At 39.6% G+C, this 22,271-nt stretch overlaps 1 protein-coding gene across 2 annotated transcripts in view; it reads right to left on the bottom strand.

Moving 5' to 3' along the window:
- Positions 1–22,271, bottom strand: part of EVA1C (eva-1 homolog C) — a 36,147-nt gene that overhangs the window by 6,387 nt on the left and 7,489 nt on the right. The window contains exons 1-4 of one of the 2 annotated variants that reach the window (XM_083361554.1): positions 17,070–17,150; positions 11,829–12,025; positions 5,883–6,006; positions 1,919–2,071 (exon numbers count right to left, since the gene is read on the bottom strand). In XM_083361554.1, the coding sequence (XP_083217680.1) occupies positions 1,919–2,071; positions 5,883–6,006; positions 11,829–11,873 (322 nt within the window). In that variant the 5' untranslated portion in view covers positions 11,874–12,025; positions 17,070–17,150. Of the gene's footprint in view, positions 1–1,918; positions 2,072–5,882; positions 6,007–11,828; positions 12,026–17,069; positions 17,151–22,271 lie in introns of those variants that run through there. The other variant, XM_083361553.1, reaches the window with a different exon arrangement.

Genomic DNA, 22,271 nt, shown 5'->3' with positions numbered 1-22,271 from the left:
CTACAGTATGGTTTATGAGCATACGTTATCTTAAAATTTTAGCCAGACTCTTTCAGGTAAATTTACATTGAGCGATATATTGTCTTTCAACTGCTATATTGCCTATTAATTAATTATTAGGAATCTGAAGGCAAACAATCGGTTTGAAATTATATACTAAGGGCTAAACTGGAACTGGCTAAATTTCCTAGTTTAACCAATCCAAAATACTGGGCAGACTGACAGGTGTAGCAGATCATTTACTTATATAGATCATTAAGTTTATGATTTGTCTTGTTCTTCTTTGTGCTAACATGGAATTCCATTATTAGTTTTAATCATGTTTAAAGAGATATGTTTGTATTACTTGTGTCAATTTGTTCGATCCATCAGTACATTGAGTACACTCAAGTCTTGTATTCCTTTTTTGAGTTTGATGTGATCATCACAGTTTTAACCAAAAAAAACCCCACCCCAATAACATCTGGCTCTCTTTGGCAAAAAAGGATCTCCCTGATAAGCAAAGAGACATGGTGTGTTTGCTTTTCTCCTTATTCGGAGTTTATGCTGAACTTATGACAACCATGTGCAGCCAAACATCGTTTCCACTCTTGTCAGTCAAATCCTTCCATTTTAGAAGGGGATTTGAAGGAAGAATCAGTAAGAAAGTGAGTATTGTTATTCTTTACAATATGATTCCAAGTCCGTTGTTTATTTGTTGGTTCTCTTTAGATTCCACCTTTTTCTTCAGTCACTTAAGGATTTGCTGTTTCCAGGGATTTTTCAATGTTAGTTTTTGATGGGGTTGTGCCATCCCAGGTGGAACCTGTTTATAAGGTGCAGATCTTTCTGGACTCCCAGAAAATTTTTTCTACAGAAACAAAAATTGTCATGCTGAATTTTAATTAAAACGTAAAGAAAAAGAAAAGCTAGTTGTGGTTCTCTCTGGAGCGCTGTGGTTTTTAGAGCAAAGGGGGATGTCAAAGAGGCTTCATTTAGATTTTGATATTTGGTTCAGCTGAAATCTCACCAAGGCAACCATGCTTATTTCTGGAACTCCAAAGCTTTCCTCAAGTTATTTCTTTATGGATGAGCGCTTAACTGAGTTGCATCCTGGACTTCTTTACAGCGAGATTCCTACTCAGAGCTTGGCACAAAGGTTTTAATATTTTAGTTGGCTAGTTTTTACAATTCTTTGTCTTCCCCACCCCTAATTCCTTTCTTTTTCCTCAATAAAGATACAGTGTTCCATATTTGGTATTTTGTCTGTCAATTACTGTGCTGTATGATTAAGAACAAGAGAAACCTAAGCAAGGCATTTAAAATATACTAATATTTTATATAAAAAACAAAGGTAAAAAAAAAATCCTTGGGTAAGCAACAGTTTAAAAACCAGCAAGAAAAGGACAGTTCAAAGCATGTAAGCTGCAGTGAGAAAGATTTTTTTTTTGCAAGGTAGAGACCAATCTGACTTTTACATATGATGGATTTGAAGCTTCATTTGGAGATCTTGACCGACTTGGAAGTCATTCCTTGATACAATAAATATATGCATAAATTAACAATCTGCAGTCCACAGTAACCAATACCTACTTGACATCTACTATTAATTTAGAATTATTTCCCTTTAATCATTTTTAACCTTTTATGCTATTCGGTAACATAGAAGCAGGAGCAGAGAGAAATGCACGAAAAAGCAACATGGAAGAAACACGATTATAAGGAAGCCATAATTGTCTATCCCAGGTAAATTTCACGCCATACCCTCACAGTTGCTCAGTTTCAAGAATTTTGAATTGGGAAACAATTACAAGCATTCAACTCCCATGCTAATGGGAGTCAGGAAAGGCAAATCATTTTTTTCCTATGGGATAAAAACAAAAGTTGTAATACTTAAATTCTGGAATAAAGAGTTCTCACTTAAACTTTGTCAGCCTACCATATTGGGGAAGGTGATTCATTTTTGTTGAACAGAAGTGCATCTCATGGGCAGACCTGCCATAAGAGGCTGAGTAGATGTTAAGAAATTTTGATTCATGACAGTGTAGTTTCAACTCTTCATTTTCACACACTGATCTAGTTTTATATTCACCTGAAAAAGAAAGGGACAAAAAAACAACAACATTGAGAGATAACTGGGCTCTTGGATAAGCGAAAAGAACATTCTGTGCAGGTTCTATTGCCACTTGTGTATGCAGTGGAGATAAATGGTGAAAGAATCACACACTTACTGAGAGATCCAGCTAAGACAATAATAGGTCTAAACAGGGGGTCTGTTAACTCCATTCTTTACCACTGAGCAATACTGAGTGCCATACTACTTTTCTCAGGTAAAAAGGCAGAATGGAAATCAAATAAGATTAAGAACAATCCCTATCCCATTGGAGAATTATGGCAGATGATTTAAACACTCATAATTATTTATACTCTTCACCATGTGTTATATACCCTGTGTATTTTTTTAAAACCAGTTGTACCCCATTGGGCTAGACCACAGGTCGGCAACCTGCGGCTCCGGAGCCGCATGCGGCTCTTTGAGCCGTCTCTTGCGGCTCCCAGCCGCCCGGTGCGCGCGCACCTCTTCCAACGGGCAGTGGTGCGCGCGCACCTCTCCAAATGGAGAGTGGCACCGCCCGTTTGGAGAGGTGCACGCGCACCTCCCCGAATGGGCGGAGGTGCGCGCGCACCTCCCCAAACATTTGGAGAGGTGCGCGCGTACCTCCGCGCGAATGGGCAGCGGTGCCGCTCTTTCAGGAAGCTGCCGCGGCCCGTCTGTGAAACTGCCGAAAGCGGCAGCTTAGCAGACGGGCCGCGGCAGCTTCCTCAAAGAGCGGCGCCCCTGCCCATTCTGAGAGGTGCGCGCGCACCTCTCCGAACGACCGGAGGTGCGCGCGTACCTCCACGCGAATGGGCAGCGGTGCCGCTCTTTCAGGAAGCTGCCACGGCCCGTCTATGAAGCTGCCGAAAGCGGCAGCTTAGCAGACGGGCCGCGGCAGCTTCCTCAAAGAGCGGCGCCCCTGCCCATTCCGAGAGGTGCGCGCGCACCTCTCCGAACGACCGGAGTTGCGCGCGCACCTCCCCAAACCTTTGGGGAGGTGCGCGCGTACCTCCGCGCGAAGGGGCAGCAGTGCCGCTCTTTGAGGAAGCTGCCGCTTTCGGCAGCTTCTTCAAAGACCGGCGCCGCTGCCCCTTCGCACGGAGGTATGCGCGCACCTCCCCAAAGGTTTGGGGAGGTGCGCGCGCAACTCCGGTCATTCGGAGAGGTGCGCGCGCACCTCTCGGAATGGGCATGGGCGCCGCTCTTTGAGGAAGCTGCCACGGCCCGTCTGCAAAGCTGCCGAAAGCGGCAGCTTTGCAGACGGGCCGTCGCCGTCGGGCAACCGGGAACCGGTTCCATCTCATTTTTAAAAAAATGGCAGCCGCGTGCATCCGCGCATGCGCAAAAAACCTTTTTGCGCATGCGCGTGCATGGACACACGCACGCGGCTCCCTCTTTTTTTAATTTGTGATGGAACCGGTTCCCAGTGGCTCTTTTTCTTTTTTAGGTTGCCGACCCCTGGGCTAGACAAAATAAGGCAAGAGTTTTCTTTGGCCATATTCCAAACCAATCCCTTAGCATACAGAATAGGGACCTTAAGAGAGAGAGAGGATTCACTCCCAGTGACGCTGACAGGCAAATTGTTGTCTCTGGGCTGCATGTACCACAAAGTCCTTTTTTGTTCCCCAGCATCTATTGGGGAACAACAACAAAAACAACAACTATAGAGACTTTACCCAGCATTTCTCACCAGATACTTAAAAAGAAAAAAAAGAGTTAAAATTTAAAGGGATGTCAACAACAGCTCTAACAGGTCTTCCCAGCTCCATAAATTATCACATTCAGCCAATGATCCTGCATGGTAATGGTGGTTGGATACACCATCACTTTTCTATTTCTTCTTTTGTTTTTTTCTTATACTATCTGTTATGTACTGGGCTCATTAGTAATACCACGTGGGTTACTGGAGCAGCTAACGGCTCTCCAGCAACCCAGACTACAAGTCTCCAGTGCTACTATTGGCTATCCCTAGATGGCAATGGTTGCTTCAAACGTATTGGCTGCCGCCTAGGGGCTAATCTATATATTGCAGCTAGTTGAAGCCATTTCCTCAGTACAGGTTCTGCAAGAAATAAAATAAAAGTTTTCCTGTACTCATTTGCCTCGTCTTCATTCCTGCGCCAAAGAACCCGTTACACAACACTATCCACTCAAACAAACCCAGGAAAAATGTAGTTAACACAGCTCAGGCTCAGATGAATCCACAGACATCTGTGATAATTCTATAATTTTTACTTTGGAATAGTTTCTGGCCAAAGACTGCTGGTTGTTTCTGGATAATATCGAAAAATATTTTCAGGATGTTTTATAGATGGCATTTAGATCCTAAGAAATTGGCATGTATGTATCCAAATTATCAGCCTAAATGCTGGAGGTGTGGTTGTGATGATGCAACATATTATCATATATGGTGGACTTGTAAAAAAGTTAAAGCTTTTTGGATTAAAATTTGGTGGAATATGCAGAAGATATTTAAGAAAAGGATAAAGTTTTCTCCACAATTATTTTTGCTGGGTATTACTATAGACTGTACTGCTATAGAAACTAAATTGATGTTGAATTTAATAATGGCAGCAAGACTTTTGGTAGCGCAATATTGGAAGAAGGAGGATTTGCCTACTATAGAAGAATGGACTTTAAAAGTTTCGAACCTGGCAGAAATGGCAAAAATTTCAGCATATTTGAAAGACCATTCGCAACAAACATATATCTTGGAATGGAGAAGATGGATTGATTACATTCAGAATAAATATGGGACTAAAAAGTTTCATTTAGCATTTGAATAAGTATTAGATTTATAAGATTTATTATTATTTTGTTATTTTTAAGGAGAGTTAAAGTGTGATAGGATTTAAAGTGTTATTATAGTTAGTTAGCATATTATAGTTTAAGATTGTTAGGGTCAATACCCTGTATTATGCTCTGGGAAGTCGGGGGGGGAGGGGGAGGGAGGGGAAATTGGGTGGGGGTGGGGAAGGGATGGGTTTTATGTTTAAAATGTATCTGTAAAACTCTTTAATAAAAAAAATATTTTCCAGGCATTTCTGATAATACTCTTGTATATATGTGAATATATTTGAAAAGCAGCTACAGGTAGCTTTGGGGCTCTGTAGAAACTTTATATATATTATCTAGCATTAACACATGTACATGTGTGTACATGAATAGGGAAGAATAATGCACTCAAGAATATCCACAAGATTTTACACAGTAATTTGATTGGGCTTGCACACCGTGCTAAGCTAGACTTTCTATAAACATAGTTTACTTAATAAACTACAATCCACGTAACACGCAAAGCTATTAACTATAATTTTTACATTATCAGCTATTATTTTTACAGACATCCATTGCTTCCTGCTCTGGGCACCTTCCTATTATATGGACTCCACTATCAAGAATTCTCATCAAAGTTCATCCTGATTAGGGAAATTCACTAATTTACAAGATGCCCACATTGGGAAGGGTAAGCACAACAAACACATTTTTACATGTGATTGCAGTGTTTGAATTTATTTTATTTATTTATTTTAATTCCATTTATATCCCGCCCTTCTCCGAAGACTCAGGGCGGCTTACAAGCTTAGCAGTAGCCTTCATTCTATGTATATGCCTGCTTATTAGGGCTTTCGCCCCCCCCAAGCGGCATTATTACAAAGTCAGCTTAATTGCCCCCAACAATCTGAATTTAGCCAGGTCAGGCCTTTGCAGAATTCCATGCAAGGATTTTTGTGCTGTTATTACAATTTAAACTGAAAGAAACATACATAAAAAATTGTGTTTGATCATTCTGCAAATCACTTACTAGGTCGGCACTTAAAGGAGACTAGGAGGTATTTAGTGACTCCTGGACATAACTCAGATCCAAAAAGTCGACTATTAACAAGGAGTTGGCAGTCTCTCAGGTCCTGGCATTCGTCGAGTACTTTCTAAAATAATGACCAAAAATAAGTCTTAAAAAACAGTTTAAATAACTATACAACAATGCATATCCTGAAAATTTAAGATCTATCGTGACAAACATTACCCACTGATTAACAGTAATAAATTTATCTATTACAGTACTGAAATAAGATTTCCAAAGCAAATTACGTGAAATAACACATTACCAGAGATGTTTCTGTTCTAAGGAGTAAACTTAAATATAAGAAGCCTAGATTCAAATCTCTACCACAGGTTGTTTCATGAACACTGGAAAAACAAGAAGTTGTAGTAATGTCAGAGTTCCATTTCAGAAACTGCCATGAGAAAAGGAATCTGAAGATCTACAATTCAATGAACTTGAAATACATAATTAACGTTATGATGGCAAATCACTTTTGAAATTACCATTTTTAATTCTCCCCAACCCCACTAAATGAAGACAAGTTCAGCTGCCAGTAAATGAAATGTATACAAAGCAGAATGCATTTCTGTCATACTTGGCTATCCTAAATTAACTTCTAATGAAGGGCTGTTTAAGGCTTCAAATATTTATATACTGTGGCTTTACTGCCATTACTAGCACTAAGAAGGAAAGTGCTTTTAACCACTTTCCTCAAATTTCTGGAAGTAAATACCTGGAGCCAATATATTTAAAATGGGCAAGAGACTATAATTTTCATGCAAACAAATAAAAGAGAACTGAGAAAACAAAACACATAGAAGAGAATTAAAAGAAAGGTCCACAGGACTACATTATAGTGAAAATTACTATCTAATAATCTCATATTCTATCTAATGCTCTCATAGTCTAGCTCACCTTACCCCTGGTCTAGCTAATAATCTCATATTCTATCAATTCAATATAATTTCAATACAATTCTATCTACTGGAATTTAAGTAAGGAAAAACTGTTTAAAAGCTCCCTGGAGCTCTTGTTGCAGAAAGCAACTAATTTTTAAGAGAAAAATATATTGAAATTGTAATGAAAGTCCTGACAACCAACCAATCCAGGAATAGCTTATACAGGTAGTCCTCGACTTACAACCACAATTGAGCCGAGAATTTATGTTGCTAAGTGAGAAATTTGTTAAGTGAGTTTTGCCCCATTTTACCACTTTCCTTGTCACAAGGTTGTTAAGTGAATCTGGCTTCCCCACTGGCTTTGCTTGTCAGAAGGTCGCAAAAGATGCTCACATGACCCTGGGACCAGTGGTGGGATTCAGCCGGTTCGCACCACTTCGGCAGAACCGGTAGCTAATATTTTGTTGCCCAAGCCCAGAGTGGACTTCTGGAAGCGGCATCCACACAGAGAACTGGTTGTTCACATATTTTAATCCCACTACTGCCTGGGACACTGCAACCGTCATAAATATGAGCCAGTTGTCAAGCATCCGCATGTAAATCACGTGACCATGGGGGGGATGCAACAGTCATAAGTGTGAAAAATGGTCATGTCACTTTTTTTTCAATGCCGTTGCAATGTCGAATGGTCTCTAAATGAACTGTTGTAAGTCGAGGACTACCTGCATTTAACATACTGTAGTTAAAATTCAAACTCTTCAAAATTCCCACCAATCTAGAAAAAAAGAAAGAAAGAAAGAAAGAAATCCTGGCTTTGGCAACTGAAGCCGTTAATCTCTCTCCATGGATTATGTGGTTCTATCTGTCATGTGGCTCAGCCTGTGATTCTAATAGCCAAAAAATATTGTTTGTTGCATTTTATAAATGAGGATGCAATTCCTATCCTTCCTTATTGGACCTAAGGATCCTTCCACACCACCAACTTCTCCATCCACAATTAGTTCCTCAAAAAGCAATGTGAAAGAAACCAAGCCACAATTATCTCCATCTATTTCAATCCTGAAATAGGAGAACCAGCAAATGACAAAAACCAGTCAGTATTCACCTTTTTTTCTTCCCCATTGACTTTGCTTGTCAGAAGGCTGCAAAAGGAGATCACATGACCCACCAAATGAGCAAAAGGAGTTCCCACCAGTTGGAAAGTGAAACATTCTTAAGTCTGCAGAGCCATAACAATTTTGGAGCAGTTGATAGGGCACGCAATTTAGGCGTTCTCCTGGATTCATGACTCAGTTTTGAAGATCATATTGGAGTCGTGGCCAGGGGGGCATTTGCCCAGGTTCGCCTGGTGCATCAGTTGCACCCCTATCTGGACCGAGATGCCCTATGTACGGTCACTCACGCACTCGTTACCTCCCGTATAGATTACTGCAATGCTCTCTACATGGGGCTGCCCTTGAAGACCACCCGGAGGCTCCAGCTGGTGCAGAATGAGGCCACGCAGGTAGTGATGGGAGCATCCCGATACTCCCATATTACACCCCTCCTGCGTGAGCTGCATTGGTTACCGGTTGTCCTCCGGGTGAGATTTAAGGTGCTGGTACTTACCTTAAAGCCCTACATGCCTTAGGCCCGGGATATTTGCAGGACCGTCTGCTGCCGGGAACGATCTCCCATCGCCCAGTATGCTCACACAGAGAGGGCCTCCTCAGGGTGCCGTCGGTTAGACAATGTCGGCTGGCAACCCGCAGGGGGAGGGCCTTCTCTGTGGGAGCGCCAGCCCTATGGAACCAACTTCCCCTTGAGCTCCGGATGGCCCCAGATCTCCGGTCCTTTCGCCATGGCCTTAAAACACTTCTTTTCCATCAGGCTGACCTGGACTGACGATAGGGTTTTTAAAATGTTTTTTTAATTTTTAACTTCAATTTTAATTTATTTTATTGGGGCTGTTAATTTAATTCTTTTTAACTTTTGTATCGTTGTATTTTATTGTTGTTAGCCGCCCTGAGTCCTTCGGGAGATAGGGCGGCATATAAGTCCCAAAAATAAATAAATAAATAAATAAATAAATAAATAAATAAATAAATAAGTTATCAATAAATCGGTAAAGAGTGGAAAAATAAATAAATTGAGCTCCTAAAATAAACAATATTGTGATATTAATCAGGTCTAGAACTGATTCTGAGTTGGGGCAAAAAAGTAGTTTTGAAGTGCCCTAAGGCTGTTAAATTCAGTAATGCGTCCCTTTAGATAGGACTAGTAAGGTTTAATTGAGAATGCAGTAAACTCTTGCTACTTACATGCTCAAACATGGAAATGGTCTGAACGCTTATAGATTAAAAATTTCCCTTCAGATTTCAGCAAAAAAAAATCCTTTATATAAAGTTTTTTATTCTGGAAAAGAATACTCTAATTGGTTTATTTTTCTGTTTCAGACAGCTTAAATAGAAATAATCAGATCTGTTTCTAAAAATATCCTGGGGTATTTTGGAACAATTGGAGATCTTTTAAATTAAAATAAAACCAGACAAATATTTTTATTTCAGTCCAGTCAGAACACCAAGTACCGATGTGAATTCACATTTTCTTTAAAAAAAAAGCTGGACTTACACAGGGTACTTTTCCACTGCTGCAAAGCAGCACTTATAAATCATGTTTATGAAACTTCTAGCACATGGCATTATGATTCTCCCCTGATAATGATGAATTTTTATTAAATGTAAAATCATGGTGGTTTCAACCATATCTTTTGTGGCTGCAATGTTCTTTGATTAAGAACAGTCACATGGATCATATTTATAGGAATATTCTATGCAAACATATTTGGACAAATGCTGTATTGACTATGATGCCTTTTACTTGTAAGTATGTGTGGGCAGGACTACAGTAGATTGGCTAAATGCTGCATTTTACAAAATAGGGAAGACCAGAAGAAAGAAGTGGATGAGTCAGGGTAAAAATGAACATACACATATATTTGTAATATAATCTGCCCAAAACAATCTACCACAGGATAAAGAACTATACCACACTGACCTCCGTATACTCCATAATCCCATTCAATGTAAAAGTAAAAATATGAAACACATTAAAAATGGAAAGATGGCATACTTCAAAGCAAATTATAACCCTTAAGAATCCCCTTTATATTGAAGAAATATTGTAATATACATTGGGCTAAAAATGGCTTCTTGGGGAAAAGATTGTGGGTGGTTGCAGTGATTTGTTTGGATGTGTTTTTACCTAGCCAGGAAAAGGACATAAAGCAGTGACATATAAACCATCTACCACACAAAAAATGCTGGAGATTTCTGCTTAGCAGTAAGAACAGAATATCTTTATGATGATTCAAGTACTGCATACTGAATTCAGAGTGCTCATTATTACTAAAGCAAAAATAAATGCAATTAACTATAATAGTAATCCTATATAAATCATCAGGACTTTGTGGTTCATGTTCTTCAACTTGTATACTCAAATCTAGTTTGCAACTAAGGTGTTATACTTCTTTTCTTTTGAAAACCATCAAAATAGTACTAACACAAATACAGACTGCAGGAAGGGTGGTTTATCTGCCTATAGTAGAACAAGACTCCCCAACGAAAGAGTATAACATTTTATTCCCTTTTGCTGTATGAATCCTAGATGTGGTCATATCCTTTCATATTGTACATCCCAACTTTTTTAAACAAAAAATACTAAACTAGAATAATGCTCAAATATCTTATTATTTTTCCATTGTTGTAGCAGGATAAAATGCAGGATAAAAAGCAGAACCAAAATCAATGACTTTGCTTCTAAACTCAGTCTGGAATATGAAGCCTCAGCCTACAATCCCATTTGCTTTGCCTTCTTACAGTTCAACGAAATGTATTTACGGGCATTGAATGAATACAATGGGAGCCCATGTGTAAATATCATGCCAATTAGGAGGATTAAAGATCCTACCATGCAGGGTACATTCATGTCTGACCACTTTTTTGACATGATTTCTATTCAGGAAAAGACTTTCCTATTCTTTGTATTGCTATTTCTAAGTTGTTCTATTAAGGAAATAATTCTTGCCTTAAAAGGGGGCAGTATTAGCAATATTCCCCAAAACCTTAAGTATAATTAGCCTATATATTATCAAGTGACTGGGCTGTAGCACTATTATGGCTAAAACATAAAAATGCTTTACAATTATATTTTCATGTCTCCAAGAAGGCAGTCAAAAATGCCAAAAATGAGAAATCAGAAATTCTCTATACTAGATCCTCTGAACTGTTAGCCTAGTTAGTACGACATAGTCTCGCTATGAAATTGACTGGTAGATATTTCAATGTAATTATTGGTAGTATTCCTTTATCTTATCAATACTATGCTATACATTTTGTGGCTGGTTGAAAATTTCGAGCCAGAATTTTTCAGTTGGCAATATAGATTTAAGTCTTTCAGGAAACTTCACTGACCTAAAGTAATGCCAAGACAATTCTGACAAAACTTGGTGGATTGGCACAAATTAACACTGGACCATTGGCCACGAATCTTAATAGACATTCACATTGTTGGGTGGTCTTTGGTCCCAATCTGCTTGGCAAGAGACGAACTCAGACAGCTCATTCAGCAACTTTAGATCTGTGACAACTCCACCCCCTCAACTGGATTACTCTTAGGATGTTGAGATCCTGCTCCAATGCGTTCTTGAATACCGTGTGCTTAAATACAGTCAAACTTCAACCAGTTTCATTTAAAAAGTTATGTAATTTAACATGCGAATCTCATTTTATAATTTTTGAACAATCAAATATCAGCTTTACAACTGCTCAGATTTACTCTCTGTATTAATATGGAAAAAGTGTTTATTCTGAAGGGATAAAATTGTGAAGAAATGTTATCCGATAAAGTCTCATGATGAATAATACAAATCCTCCAGCATGTTTCAGATATAGCATACTGAAACTTTATTCATTTCATTTTTAATCTACTGTAAATAATCTAAAAGACTTCTGATTTGTTTAAAATGCTACAATATAGTATTTTATACCTGCAAGGTAGTAGATGCCACACAGTTTAGTGCTTCTTTCACCATGACTTCAGGTTGCTGTGCACTACACAAGTGGTAAGCTTGCCCATAATATGCAGATTGGACACTTATTGTTGAATGCCGAGGACACCGGAGACTCAAATGATCACCGTCACAGGCATACACAGTATGGTTTCGCAGGAGTTTGGTTAGGTAACCTAAAAAATATTTAACTGTGTTACACATTTAGTGAAGCAATATTCCTTTCTCCTCTAAATTTGAATTAAAAATGATCAATAGCTTTTAGCTTGATTAATGGTTTGGGATGCTAGGAAAGGTCCACTTATCTTTAAATTGAAACAAATCAATGCCAGAAGAAAATTTGCTGCTCCTGTTGCTTAATCCCTGTTCTCTTCAACTATGTCATTTTCAAATCCTTATAAACAATGTTGCTGCATAGTACTCAAGAGGAGAGAAGTTGTCCTTTTTATGATTATCTATAGGACCAGGTCAAGGGGATGCGGTGGCTCAGTGGGTTAGGACGCTGAGCTTGTCGATCAAATGGTCGGCAGTTAGGCGGGTCGAATCCCAAGTGCCGTGTAACAGAGTGAGCGCCTGTTACTCGTCCCAGCTTCTGCCAACCTAGCAGTTCGAAAGCACATAAAAAATGCAAGTAGAAAAATAGGGACCACTATGGTGGGAAGGTAACAGCGTTCCGTGTGCCTTTGGCGTCTAGTCATGCCGGCCACATGACCACGGAGATGTCTTTGGACAAGTGCTGGCTCTTCGGCTTTGAAATGGAGATGAGCATCGGCCCCTAGAGTCGGAAACGACTAGCATGCATGTGCAGGGGAACCTTTACCTTTACCTATATGACTAGGTCACTAACAGTGGGAGAAATGAACTCATTATCTGCCCGGCTACTATTCCACAAAAGTGGAAGTGATTGAAAGCCACAAATCAGAGGAAACTGATAAACACAAATACATCTCATCTGCTGTCTTTCCTCTAACTTGCTGGAAACCTGGGGAGATTGTGCCAAAAACAGAAAGGGGGAGGAAATATAATGTTTTAATCAGGACCTCAAGAAGGAAAATTCTAATGGAAAAGGCAAACAGCTGAGATGGAGATTGGCTAGTGAAGAGAAGAGATAGCATGCCCAAATCTTCTCACACACTCAAATCTTATCACGATCACAAAGCAACCACAATCATTATTTGCTCACTTGCCCCTTTTATTAGCTAAAAGATGAAGGATAAAGAGGCAGAGGTAAGTGCTTAAGCTCAGTATAAAGGTAAAGGTTCCCCCGCACATGTGTGCTAGTCGTTTCCGACTCTAGGGGCCGGTGCTCATCTCCGTTTCAAAGCCGAAGAGCCAGCGCTTGTCCGAGGACATCTCCATGGTCATGTGGCTGGCATGACTAGACGCCAAAGGCGCACGGAGCGCTGTTACCTTCCCACCGTAGTGGTCCCTATTTTTCTACTTGCATTTTTACGTGCTTTCGAACTGCTAGGTTGGCAGAAGCTGGGACGAGTAACAGGCGCTCACTCTGTTATGCGGCACTCGGGATTCGACCCGCCAAACTGCCGACCTTCTGATCGAGAAGCTCAGCATCCTAACCCACTGAGCCACCGCGTCCCTTTTTAAGCTCAGTATAGAGTTGCCTATATTGGAACAGAACAGGACAGAACAGGTAAAACCAGTTCTGTCTGCTACTCAGAGTGAGCAAAAGGTAGGAGGTAGGAGTACTGTAGACAGAGCCTTCTTTTCTAAATTCCACTTCAAGGAGGAAACAGGGAAATTTATAGAGAAGTGGAGTTCAGAAAAGGAAGAAATGAGACTAAAAGAGGGGCAAAGATTTCAGGGGTTTCTTGGCTGGAAGATTGCCTACCCCTTGCTTATTTTCTAGCAGCTACTGTAGTGAAGAGGAAAAGATAACAAACGACTATTTGTTGCTTCACGCTGCTTTTCTTGCAAAAGCTTGTGCTCTTCTTCTCCAAAGATGTGTTACGCTTATGTGTAATGACAGCCTTAGAGGGACTACAAGTAGCATCTCCACAGGGCACTGAAGAATGTGGGCCTACATCTACGTTAATTTGGTTTCTAATCTGTTTGGAACAAAATGTTCCCATGCACAAATCAGCCCAGTATTCTCTTGAGGATATTAGCTATGTAGACTTTTGAATGAGTTTCTCTGAACATTTTAGCTACTATTTTGATCCTGCAAATTCCTATCGCTGTACCTAAGTATTCTTTGCCATCAGTTACATTATTCCGTGGTTCCGTGGATGGTACAATAGCATTTAATTTGTCAGATAAAAATGACAAATTTGTCAGATAAAAATGACAAAAATGACAAAATTGTGCGCTCCCACAGAGAGGGCCTCCTCAGGGTGCCACCGATCAGAGAATGTCGATTGGTGGCCCCCAGGGGGAGGTCCTTCTCTGTGGGCGCCCCGGAGCTATGGAATCGGTTGCCAGTTGAGCTCCGGATGGCGCCCGATCTTCGCTCCTTCCGTCGCGATCTGAAGACATTCTTATTTGAACAAGCCGGCCTGGCCTGATGGGGGATGGTTTGGGTTTTTTATTCTCATTTTATTATATGTATTTATTGTTTTTAGCTGGGCACATGTTTAATTCTTTTTTTAACTTTTGTATTTTTGTATTTTTATCTATCTGCCCTGTTCACCGCCCTGAGTCCTTCGGGAGAAGGGCGGTATATAAATAAAATTTGGAAAAAAAAATGCCAGGAGTTCAATAGAAATTTTACCACTTGAACTGTAGTTTAAAATGTAAGTGATATTATTGCAATATGTGCACCCTGAAGGATGAAAATAGTTATGGGGTTTTATTGTTTCAAATTGATAAGGAAACTTGTTGTACTGTTATGTAGATTGCTTCCTTTTAGGCTATACTGTCTCCAGAGATGCTAATAACTTACATGACACCCATCTCTTCTTTATTTTTGCTTTCTGCTTTCTCCATCTTGAAGTTAAATTTCTAATATGAAGCCAATAGAATCTATAGGTGTTCACTTCGGGTTAAGGAGAAACAAAAAATCTTATCCTGGAGTCCTCTCTTAGTTATGGCTTATAGCTACCGGTATATTTAATCAGAATAAAAACAAGCCCCAACAGGAATTCACTTAAACTGAAATCTTGGATTTACACTGACTTCTGAGGTTCAATAACTCTTAGTACTGGTTGGTCCAGTCAGGTCCTGTTTCCTGGATCCATACCTGCAGGGGCTGTGAGAAATTTTCTGTAAATATTGCCAGAGAATTATCAGCTTCATACACACCCTCTGCAAGCTTCATGTTTTGGCAAGGAAGAGAGCATCCAACCAAAAGAAAAATGCATCAAAAACAGGCAGCAACTTTGGTCTTTTTCATGTTACTTTATAGATCACCATTATTCTAGTACCGTTCTCGTAACAGTTATTTGGCAAAGCCAGTTTCTTGCCACTACTCATGAAGTCCATGAATGAACATGTTAACAACTGCTCTCTTCTCCCCCCCCCCCAGCTTTTGGCCAGATCAAGAGAGAAAGGACAAGCGGCTCATTCAGAAGATCTTCCTTAGGCAGATTTACTCTTCCTTGGGCAGGCATGTTAGGTTGCGAGACATTCTCAGTTTTTTGCTACTTGCAAGAATCCCTTTATTCAACAGAAAAATCACACACAGTTTATCAAGATTCAGTCCGTCTTCTGATTTTTCACACAAAATCAGAAAACGCAGAACACATTTAGGCAGGCTTACTGGGTACTTTATTACCAGAAAATTTTCAAAAGTAGAGAACTCTTGGTATTGGGTTAGATCTGTCACGATGGACAGCAATGGATTTACATAGCCTCTTTTCTCTCATGAAATCAATGGAAGTAGGGTTGCTCATTCCCCAGGCCCAACCCCTCTGTATTTTGTGCCAATCAATGGCAGTTTTAATGGCTCAACAGAGCAGGTCAAATGCAGGCTTCTTGGAGATCTAGCCCATTTGCAACTCTTGACGCTCTTAGCAATAATACACGTAGATTTCAGCTTCAGATCAATGCCAGATAACTCTTTTGCCTGTTATCCTGAGCCCAACACCTCACTGTTATTCGTGAAAAGCAAAGTCGAATGTGGCTGTTTCTACTTTAACAGCCGTATTACTCTTAATTAATGATTTCTTAAAGCAGCAGCTTCTTTTTTTCAGACTTGTGCAGAAGCCTGAAAAAAGCCAGGATGCTTTAATGAAAGCGGAGAGATGCTGGTTATCCATGAGCTCAGAAATTATTGAATCATTATTGAAGCAGGCATAGCACATGAAATAATATACGTATGATTTTTTAAGAACGAACATGAGCAATTTTGGGTTCAAGATTTTGATTACTGCATTAACGATACTTGATACCACTAGAAAATGTTTCTAAATAAAGATGTTGAACACAGTAATGTTTGTTTTTAATTAAGAATTTTTAGACCAAAATGATCTTTGCCTTCAGCAACTCAGTAAGGAATTAATTAAAGGATTATATTCTGAGAACAAGTTTTTCCCCCCACAAAGCATGTACTGAGTGATTAATCAGAAGGATGCCTTTTGAAAGCTCCTGATAATATCATGGATATCCTCTACCACTACAAATGCAGTGAACAATAAGCATAAACAGTAGACCTGAATCTATTGATAGAATGGAGAGCTCTGGTTTTAACTGCTCAACCAACAATGATTCCCCTTGATATGGTACATTGAAGGCCACTTTCCAAACGTGGGGGGAACAGGCCCAATTTCTTGGAGAGTCTTGGACAGAATTAAGGGTAGGTGCTTTGTGACTCAAGAGGTCACAAAAGGCCCACAGACCCAATCTTTTATATTCTTCAACCTACGGTAAATTATACCACTGAAGCAAAAATGAAAATTGTGGTAATAACCAAGACTCAATTTTTCTGTGTGGAAGTGCTATTATCTTCAATTAGTCTTGCTACTCAGAATAATTCCCTGACCTTAGAATTGTTTAATTCTAAGTGGTTATCTGTTGCATCAGGCTTTAAGTGGCTGATCTTAGTAATCAAAGAAAAATAACTAAACCCTTCATAAACCAGATATCTGTCTGCCCCTCCAGCAAAAAATCACAACAGTGGCAGGATGCTAGATAAACAGATATTGCTCAGGCTTTTATTTCAGGAGCTAACATAAGTATCATCAAGCTACGACAATTAACATAAATATTAATTATACCGGCTGGAATAGTTCAATCTATATTTTGTAATAAGAACTGTCAATGTACCATCTATTTTTCATTACAGGCCAATTTATTTCAGATCAAAATAGAGTGAAATACCACAAAAATGGTTGGCCAGGTTCCTAAAAGTCTCATCCATCAAGTCCTCACAAGAATGTACCAAATGCAATTGAAAAATTCATGACAACATCAGCAAACGACCAACTCAACAAGAATGAAGCCTGAAACCTATAGAACAGGCATGTCAAACTGCTGGCCCGTGGGCCGGATGCATCATACTGAAACTGTGCCCAGCGCATTGCCGGCAATGGGGAAAAAGTTGCAATATGTCGCGCGACGTCATGTGACATCACGAGTTTGACATGCCTGCTATAGAACAACTACCAATGCAAGCTATCATATTGGCAAGATTATTTCATTCCACTTAAAACTCCCTAATTGGATATCAAAGGGCACTGTTGAATTGTTAATGCTTCGTCAGGTCCTAGGAATAGAGGAAAATATATTGAATTGAATCATTTTGTTGTTAGCTGCAAAGTCGTGTCCGACCCATCGTGACCCTATGGACAACGTTCCTCCAGGCCTTCCTGTCCTCTACCATCTTCTGGAGTCCATTTAAGCTCACGCCTACTGGACTCCATCCAGCCACCTCATTCTCTGTCGTCCCTGTCCATCTAATCTGGGTATAGACATCACAGTATTTGCAATATCTTTAGATGGTGTTGACCGTAACCACCACACATTCAGAAAGAAATCTCACGTAATATCTCAATGTCGCAAAATTTTTGGTTTCTGCCAATCATGCAATAACAGAGCCTTGGTGGAGCAGTGGGCTAATGCAGTGGGCTAATGCCTCCTTAAGTAACACCAGCTGCCTGCAATTAGTGCAGGTTCACATCCCACCAGGCTCAAGGTTGACTCAGCCTTCCATCCTTCCGAGGTAGGTAAAATGAGGACCCAGATTGTTGGGGGCAATTAAGCTGACTTTGTAATAATGCCGCTTGGGGTGTGTGTGAAAGCCCTAATAAGCAGGCATATACATAGAAGGAAGGCTACTGCTAAGCTTGTAAGCCGCCCTGAGTCTTCAGAGAAGGGCGGGATATAAATGGAATAAAAATAAAAATAAAATAAAATAAAACAGTTGAAAAGATTCCTAGGATGCTATTTAGGGCTATTCATCAAATCTGAAAAAGTGTATCTACCAGTCCTTATGCCTATCGGTATAAAATTTGCTTCCCACTTAGATGATCCCAATCCTGCCTCCCGTACATAATTCATCATTGGGACTGTCCTTATGATGCACAGAGCATGTTAAGGACAGAGACTGATGGTTTTCCCAGTTTCGTTTTTCTCCCTGTCAACATTCCCCATTCACTCTATAGGAAGAAAGGAGGCTAGCTTTGACAAGTTAGTGTGACCAATGAGTTTAGCTAGAATTAAAAATTCACTCTGGATATACATTTTTATGTGGGTCTATCCAAAGGAACCCTGACTATCAGTCAGCCAGCCCACCTCCCCTTGCTTCATGATATAATTCTCCTTGGTCTGCAGCTATTGCTCAGGATGTCTTTGGGCAATTTTAGCTCTACTCTGAGCCAATGTTAGTTTTGAAGAAGACTGAGAAGCCCTTAATGGTAGCCATTCTTAAGGTTTCACGGAGCAATCTTTCCTACTCCCCTTGTAGAGCAATGAATCCAAAAAATGGGCTTTGGATTAAAAGCATAAACTTGCTGTGGCCATGAAATAATAATCATAAAATATATTCTGATATGCATCCATTCTCATATTCTTCTTTTTTAAAAAAATAAATGAGATTTATTTCATTTATTAACTAGCATTCATTAACTGCCTGCATATAAGAGGAACTAGTGGGCAGATCTGAGCAGCTTCATGCCACAGTTTCTCCCAAAATAATAAGAGGTCAAGTTTTCTTCTTACACTATAGACATGTGGTGGTGGAATGTAGTCCAACTTCCCAGGAGGGAAAGGATGCATTCCAGAGGAGCAAGAGAAAGCAAACTTTGGTTGGGAGGAAGAGTCCTCCCTAAGAGTCCTCAAAGAATACAGTATCTTTAATGCTGCAAGCAAATTGCTTTAATTTGCAAGATTTCTGTCTATAGGTGAGGAACAATAAAAGAAACTGCTTAGAAGAAACTCAGTGTGTCTTCCTTGGTTTTGGGAGCATGACAAAACAATCACCTCAACAATGCAAGAATGCTTGTGTTGATCCAATAATTCTTGTGTTCTTTTGTTAGTTGCCATCCCCCAAAACTGATCTGTCTGTATGTTTGTGAGACTGTGTCTGTTCCCAACAGACTCCTCTTTCAGGACAAGACTGTATACATCTGATGAAATGAAGTCTGATCCAGAAAAAAAACATGATTACCATAATCTGTTATTCTTTAATAACTTCATAGGCTGGGCTAATAGGAATTGAAACCCAACAACATTTGGAGGGCAGTTGGTTTTCCATTGCTGAAGAGTTTAATTTTTGCCCGTACCTGTTCTTTCAGTATCTGATTTGCCTTTGTGGGTTTTTTTCTCCCATTTCTTAAATAAATGTTCCAATATTCACTAGTCATGCTGTCTCAAAATCCAGCCAGCCAAGAACAGCTACACAAAGCTAACTCTTATCTTTTTCCTTTTTTTCTGTTTCCATTGCAGATTGTAAACATTACTCAAATTTTTGCAATGTGGGTTGGCAATGCACATTCTCACAGTGGCAATAGGAGGAAAACATTCATACACAATAGTCTTTCTTTCAGTTATTGGCAAGTTGACAATTCTTAGCATTGTATTAACCCTTTGTGATAAGGTGATACACGTTCACACTGAAAATTTAGCTATCAACTGCAATCAGCAAAACACTCACGTTCTCAAACTTCTCTTTTAGGATAAGAAATAATGCAGAGAAGAAGTTTTATTTCTTGGCTCAGTGTTTAGCTGAGAAAAAAAATAACATTCATGCAAGAAACCCTATATTAGTATGTGTGTGTGTGTGTGTGTGTGTGTGTGTGTGAGAGAGAGAGAGAGAGAGAGAGAGAGAGAGAGAGAGAGGGAGAGGGAGAGGGAGAGAGGGAGAGGGAGAGAGCACTTCATAGCAGTTTCTATTAAGAAAGAGAATAATATTTGCTTGGTTTTCGTGTACAACTAACACCTGTCTTCAACATACGGAAGACGGTATATCTTTCTTGGGACTACAGATTGCCAATCAATTTTTACATGTAACTTCTCTCTGGATTACACTTGAAAGCTCTCAAGGTCAAGTGCCACAGAACCTTTTTGTACTGCTGAAGCAAAGATAACATTGTATTATGCCACTATTGCAACTGAGCCAAGAACAAAAGACTTTGTTCGTATTGAGAACATTCAGTTATATACAGGTTTAATCTCACTTGTGACTTTCTCCACGTCTACCTAATTATGGCGGCACAAATATGCCCATTTTCTTCTTCCCCATCATTTTTCTGCACCATAATGTTGCCTTGACCTCCTTCCTAGCCCATGAATGAGACAAACTTGGTGTCCTTATCTTGAATCCGTAATGTAATATTTCGCCCCTTGTTCCAATTCACGCTAAGGATAACCTCATGGCCTTTAACCTTTCTTAGGCTTGGTCATCCTTTACCTTGAAGGGGAATTAGATGACTGCAGTGACTTGAAACAGAGAAAAATAGATGCAGGATAGGGATTAGCAAGAGGGACTGCCAATTATGTAACAGTATCAGCAGCTTCCAAGGGAGAGAGATCAAACTAGGCAAGATATCAGGGATGGCATCATAATCAAATTCCCACCCCTTTATATGTGTAGAGGTTGGTGATGGACATATAAACAGAATGGGGAATGGGTCAGAATGCTGTGACCACCATCTTGCCAGATTTGCTTCCCTGGCTCCCCCACAAATACCACTGGCCACTGTAATTTTCTGCTGACTCAGGAATGGGTCTGTAAATCAATAGTGGGGAAAGACCCTTAGAGTAAATAGACTGAAAACAATTAATTTATGTCATTGATTTCAAGGAGTCTTCTTTAAGTAAGACCAAGTTTGGATTTAGCCTACAGGGCAGTTTCCTTATAGTAGGCAAACTCTGACATAGGGAAATCATTTATACTAATTAGACAATATGTAAAAAAACATAGTTTTCCGTCTTGCACCATATACAATTCAATATGGAAAATACTTCACTGAAATCATATGATTACCATTAGTCAATATAGGCTAAAAATAAGAAAACTCTAGTTCTCCTAGAGCAGGGGTAGGCAACCTCGGCTCTTTTATGACTCGTGGACTTCAACTCCCAGAATTCCTGAGCCAGCTAGCTCAGGAATTCTGGGAGTTGAAGTCCACGAGTCATAAAAGAGCCGAGGTTGCCTACCCCTGTCCTGGAGTGTTGAATTCTACCTCTTAAGAGGTCCAACTACCATGACCAGCATGAGATACTCCAGAACAGAGGTCCCCAACCACTGGGCCACATACTGGTGCTGACCCCGTGGCCTGTTAGAAACAAGGTCACACAGCTGGAGGTGAGCAGCGGGCAAGTGAATGAAACTAAAACCATATCCCCCCCCATCCGTAGAAAAATTGTCTTTCACAGAACCAGTCCCTGCTGCCAAAAAGGTTGGGGACTGCTACTCTAGGACACTGGGAGTTGTAATCCAATATTTGTGCCAATCCAACTGTTAAATGACCAATTATTACTTCTGTCAACTGCCTACTGTTTACTGTATAAAGAATTCTGAAATATTTGAAAGAATGGGTTATTCTGAAATCTCCTACCACCTCATAGACAACATTGGGGAAATTGTTACATAATAAACCCAGTGAGATTTCAGAGTTGTTTTGCATTTGGAGGTGTTCTATTAAACTGGACCAAAATAAGGAACTTTTTTCTGAAATATTTTTGTCCGATACATGATTACGTAGAAACCAGTCTTGCTAACTTCAATTAGACTCACTATTGAGATAATATATAGAATTATGGCCTTACTATTTCTTTGTCATTTTACTATTTTATTCTAAATCTCTTTTAAGATACTAAAATTAGTCATTGTAACCAATCGGGAAATGAGACTGAAGAATTAAATATTTTAAACAATTCAATATTTGCCAATCATTCTGCATATGGGGTATATTATTGTAATGGTAGCAAACAATGAGGATGTATGGAATAATATGGAATGTTGTTTCCCTGGAATTTAAAATAATGAAAAGCAGTATTTCTTCTCACAGTCAATGTTTATATGAT

The sequence above is a fragment of the Vipera ursinii genome, assembly GCF_947247035.1.
Source record: "Vipera ursinii genome assembly, chromosome: 4".
Taxonomy (NCBI): Eukaryota; Metazoa; Chordata; class Lepidosauria; order Squamata; family Viperidae; genus Vipera; species Vipera ursinii.
The sequence above is the reverse complement of the archived record's forward strand: the minus strand, read 5'-3'. Positions and strand labels throughout refer to the sequence as shown.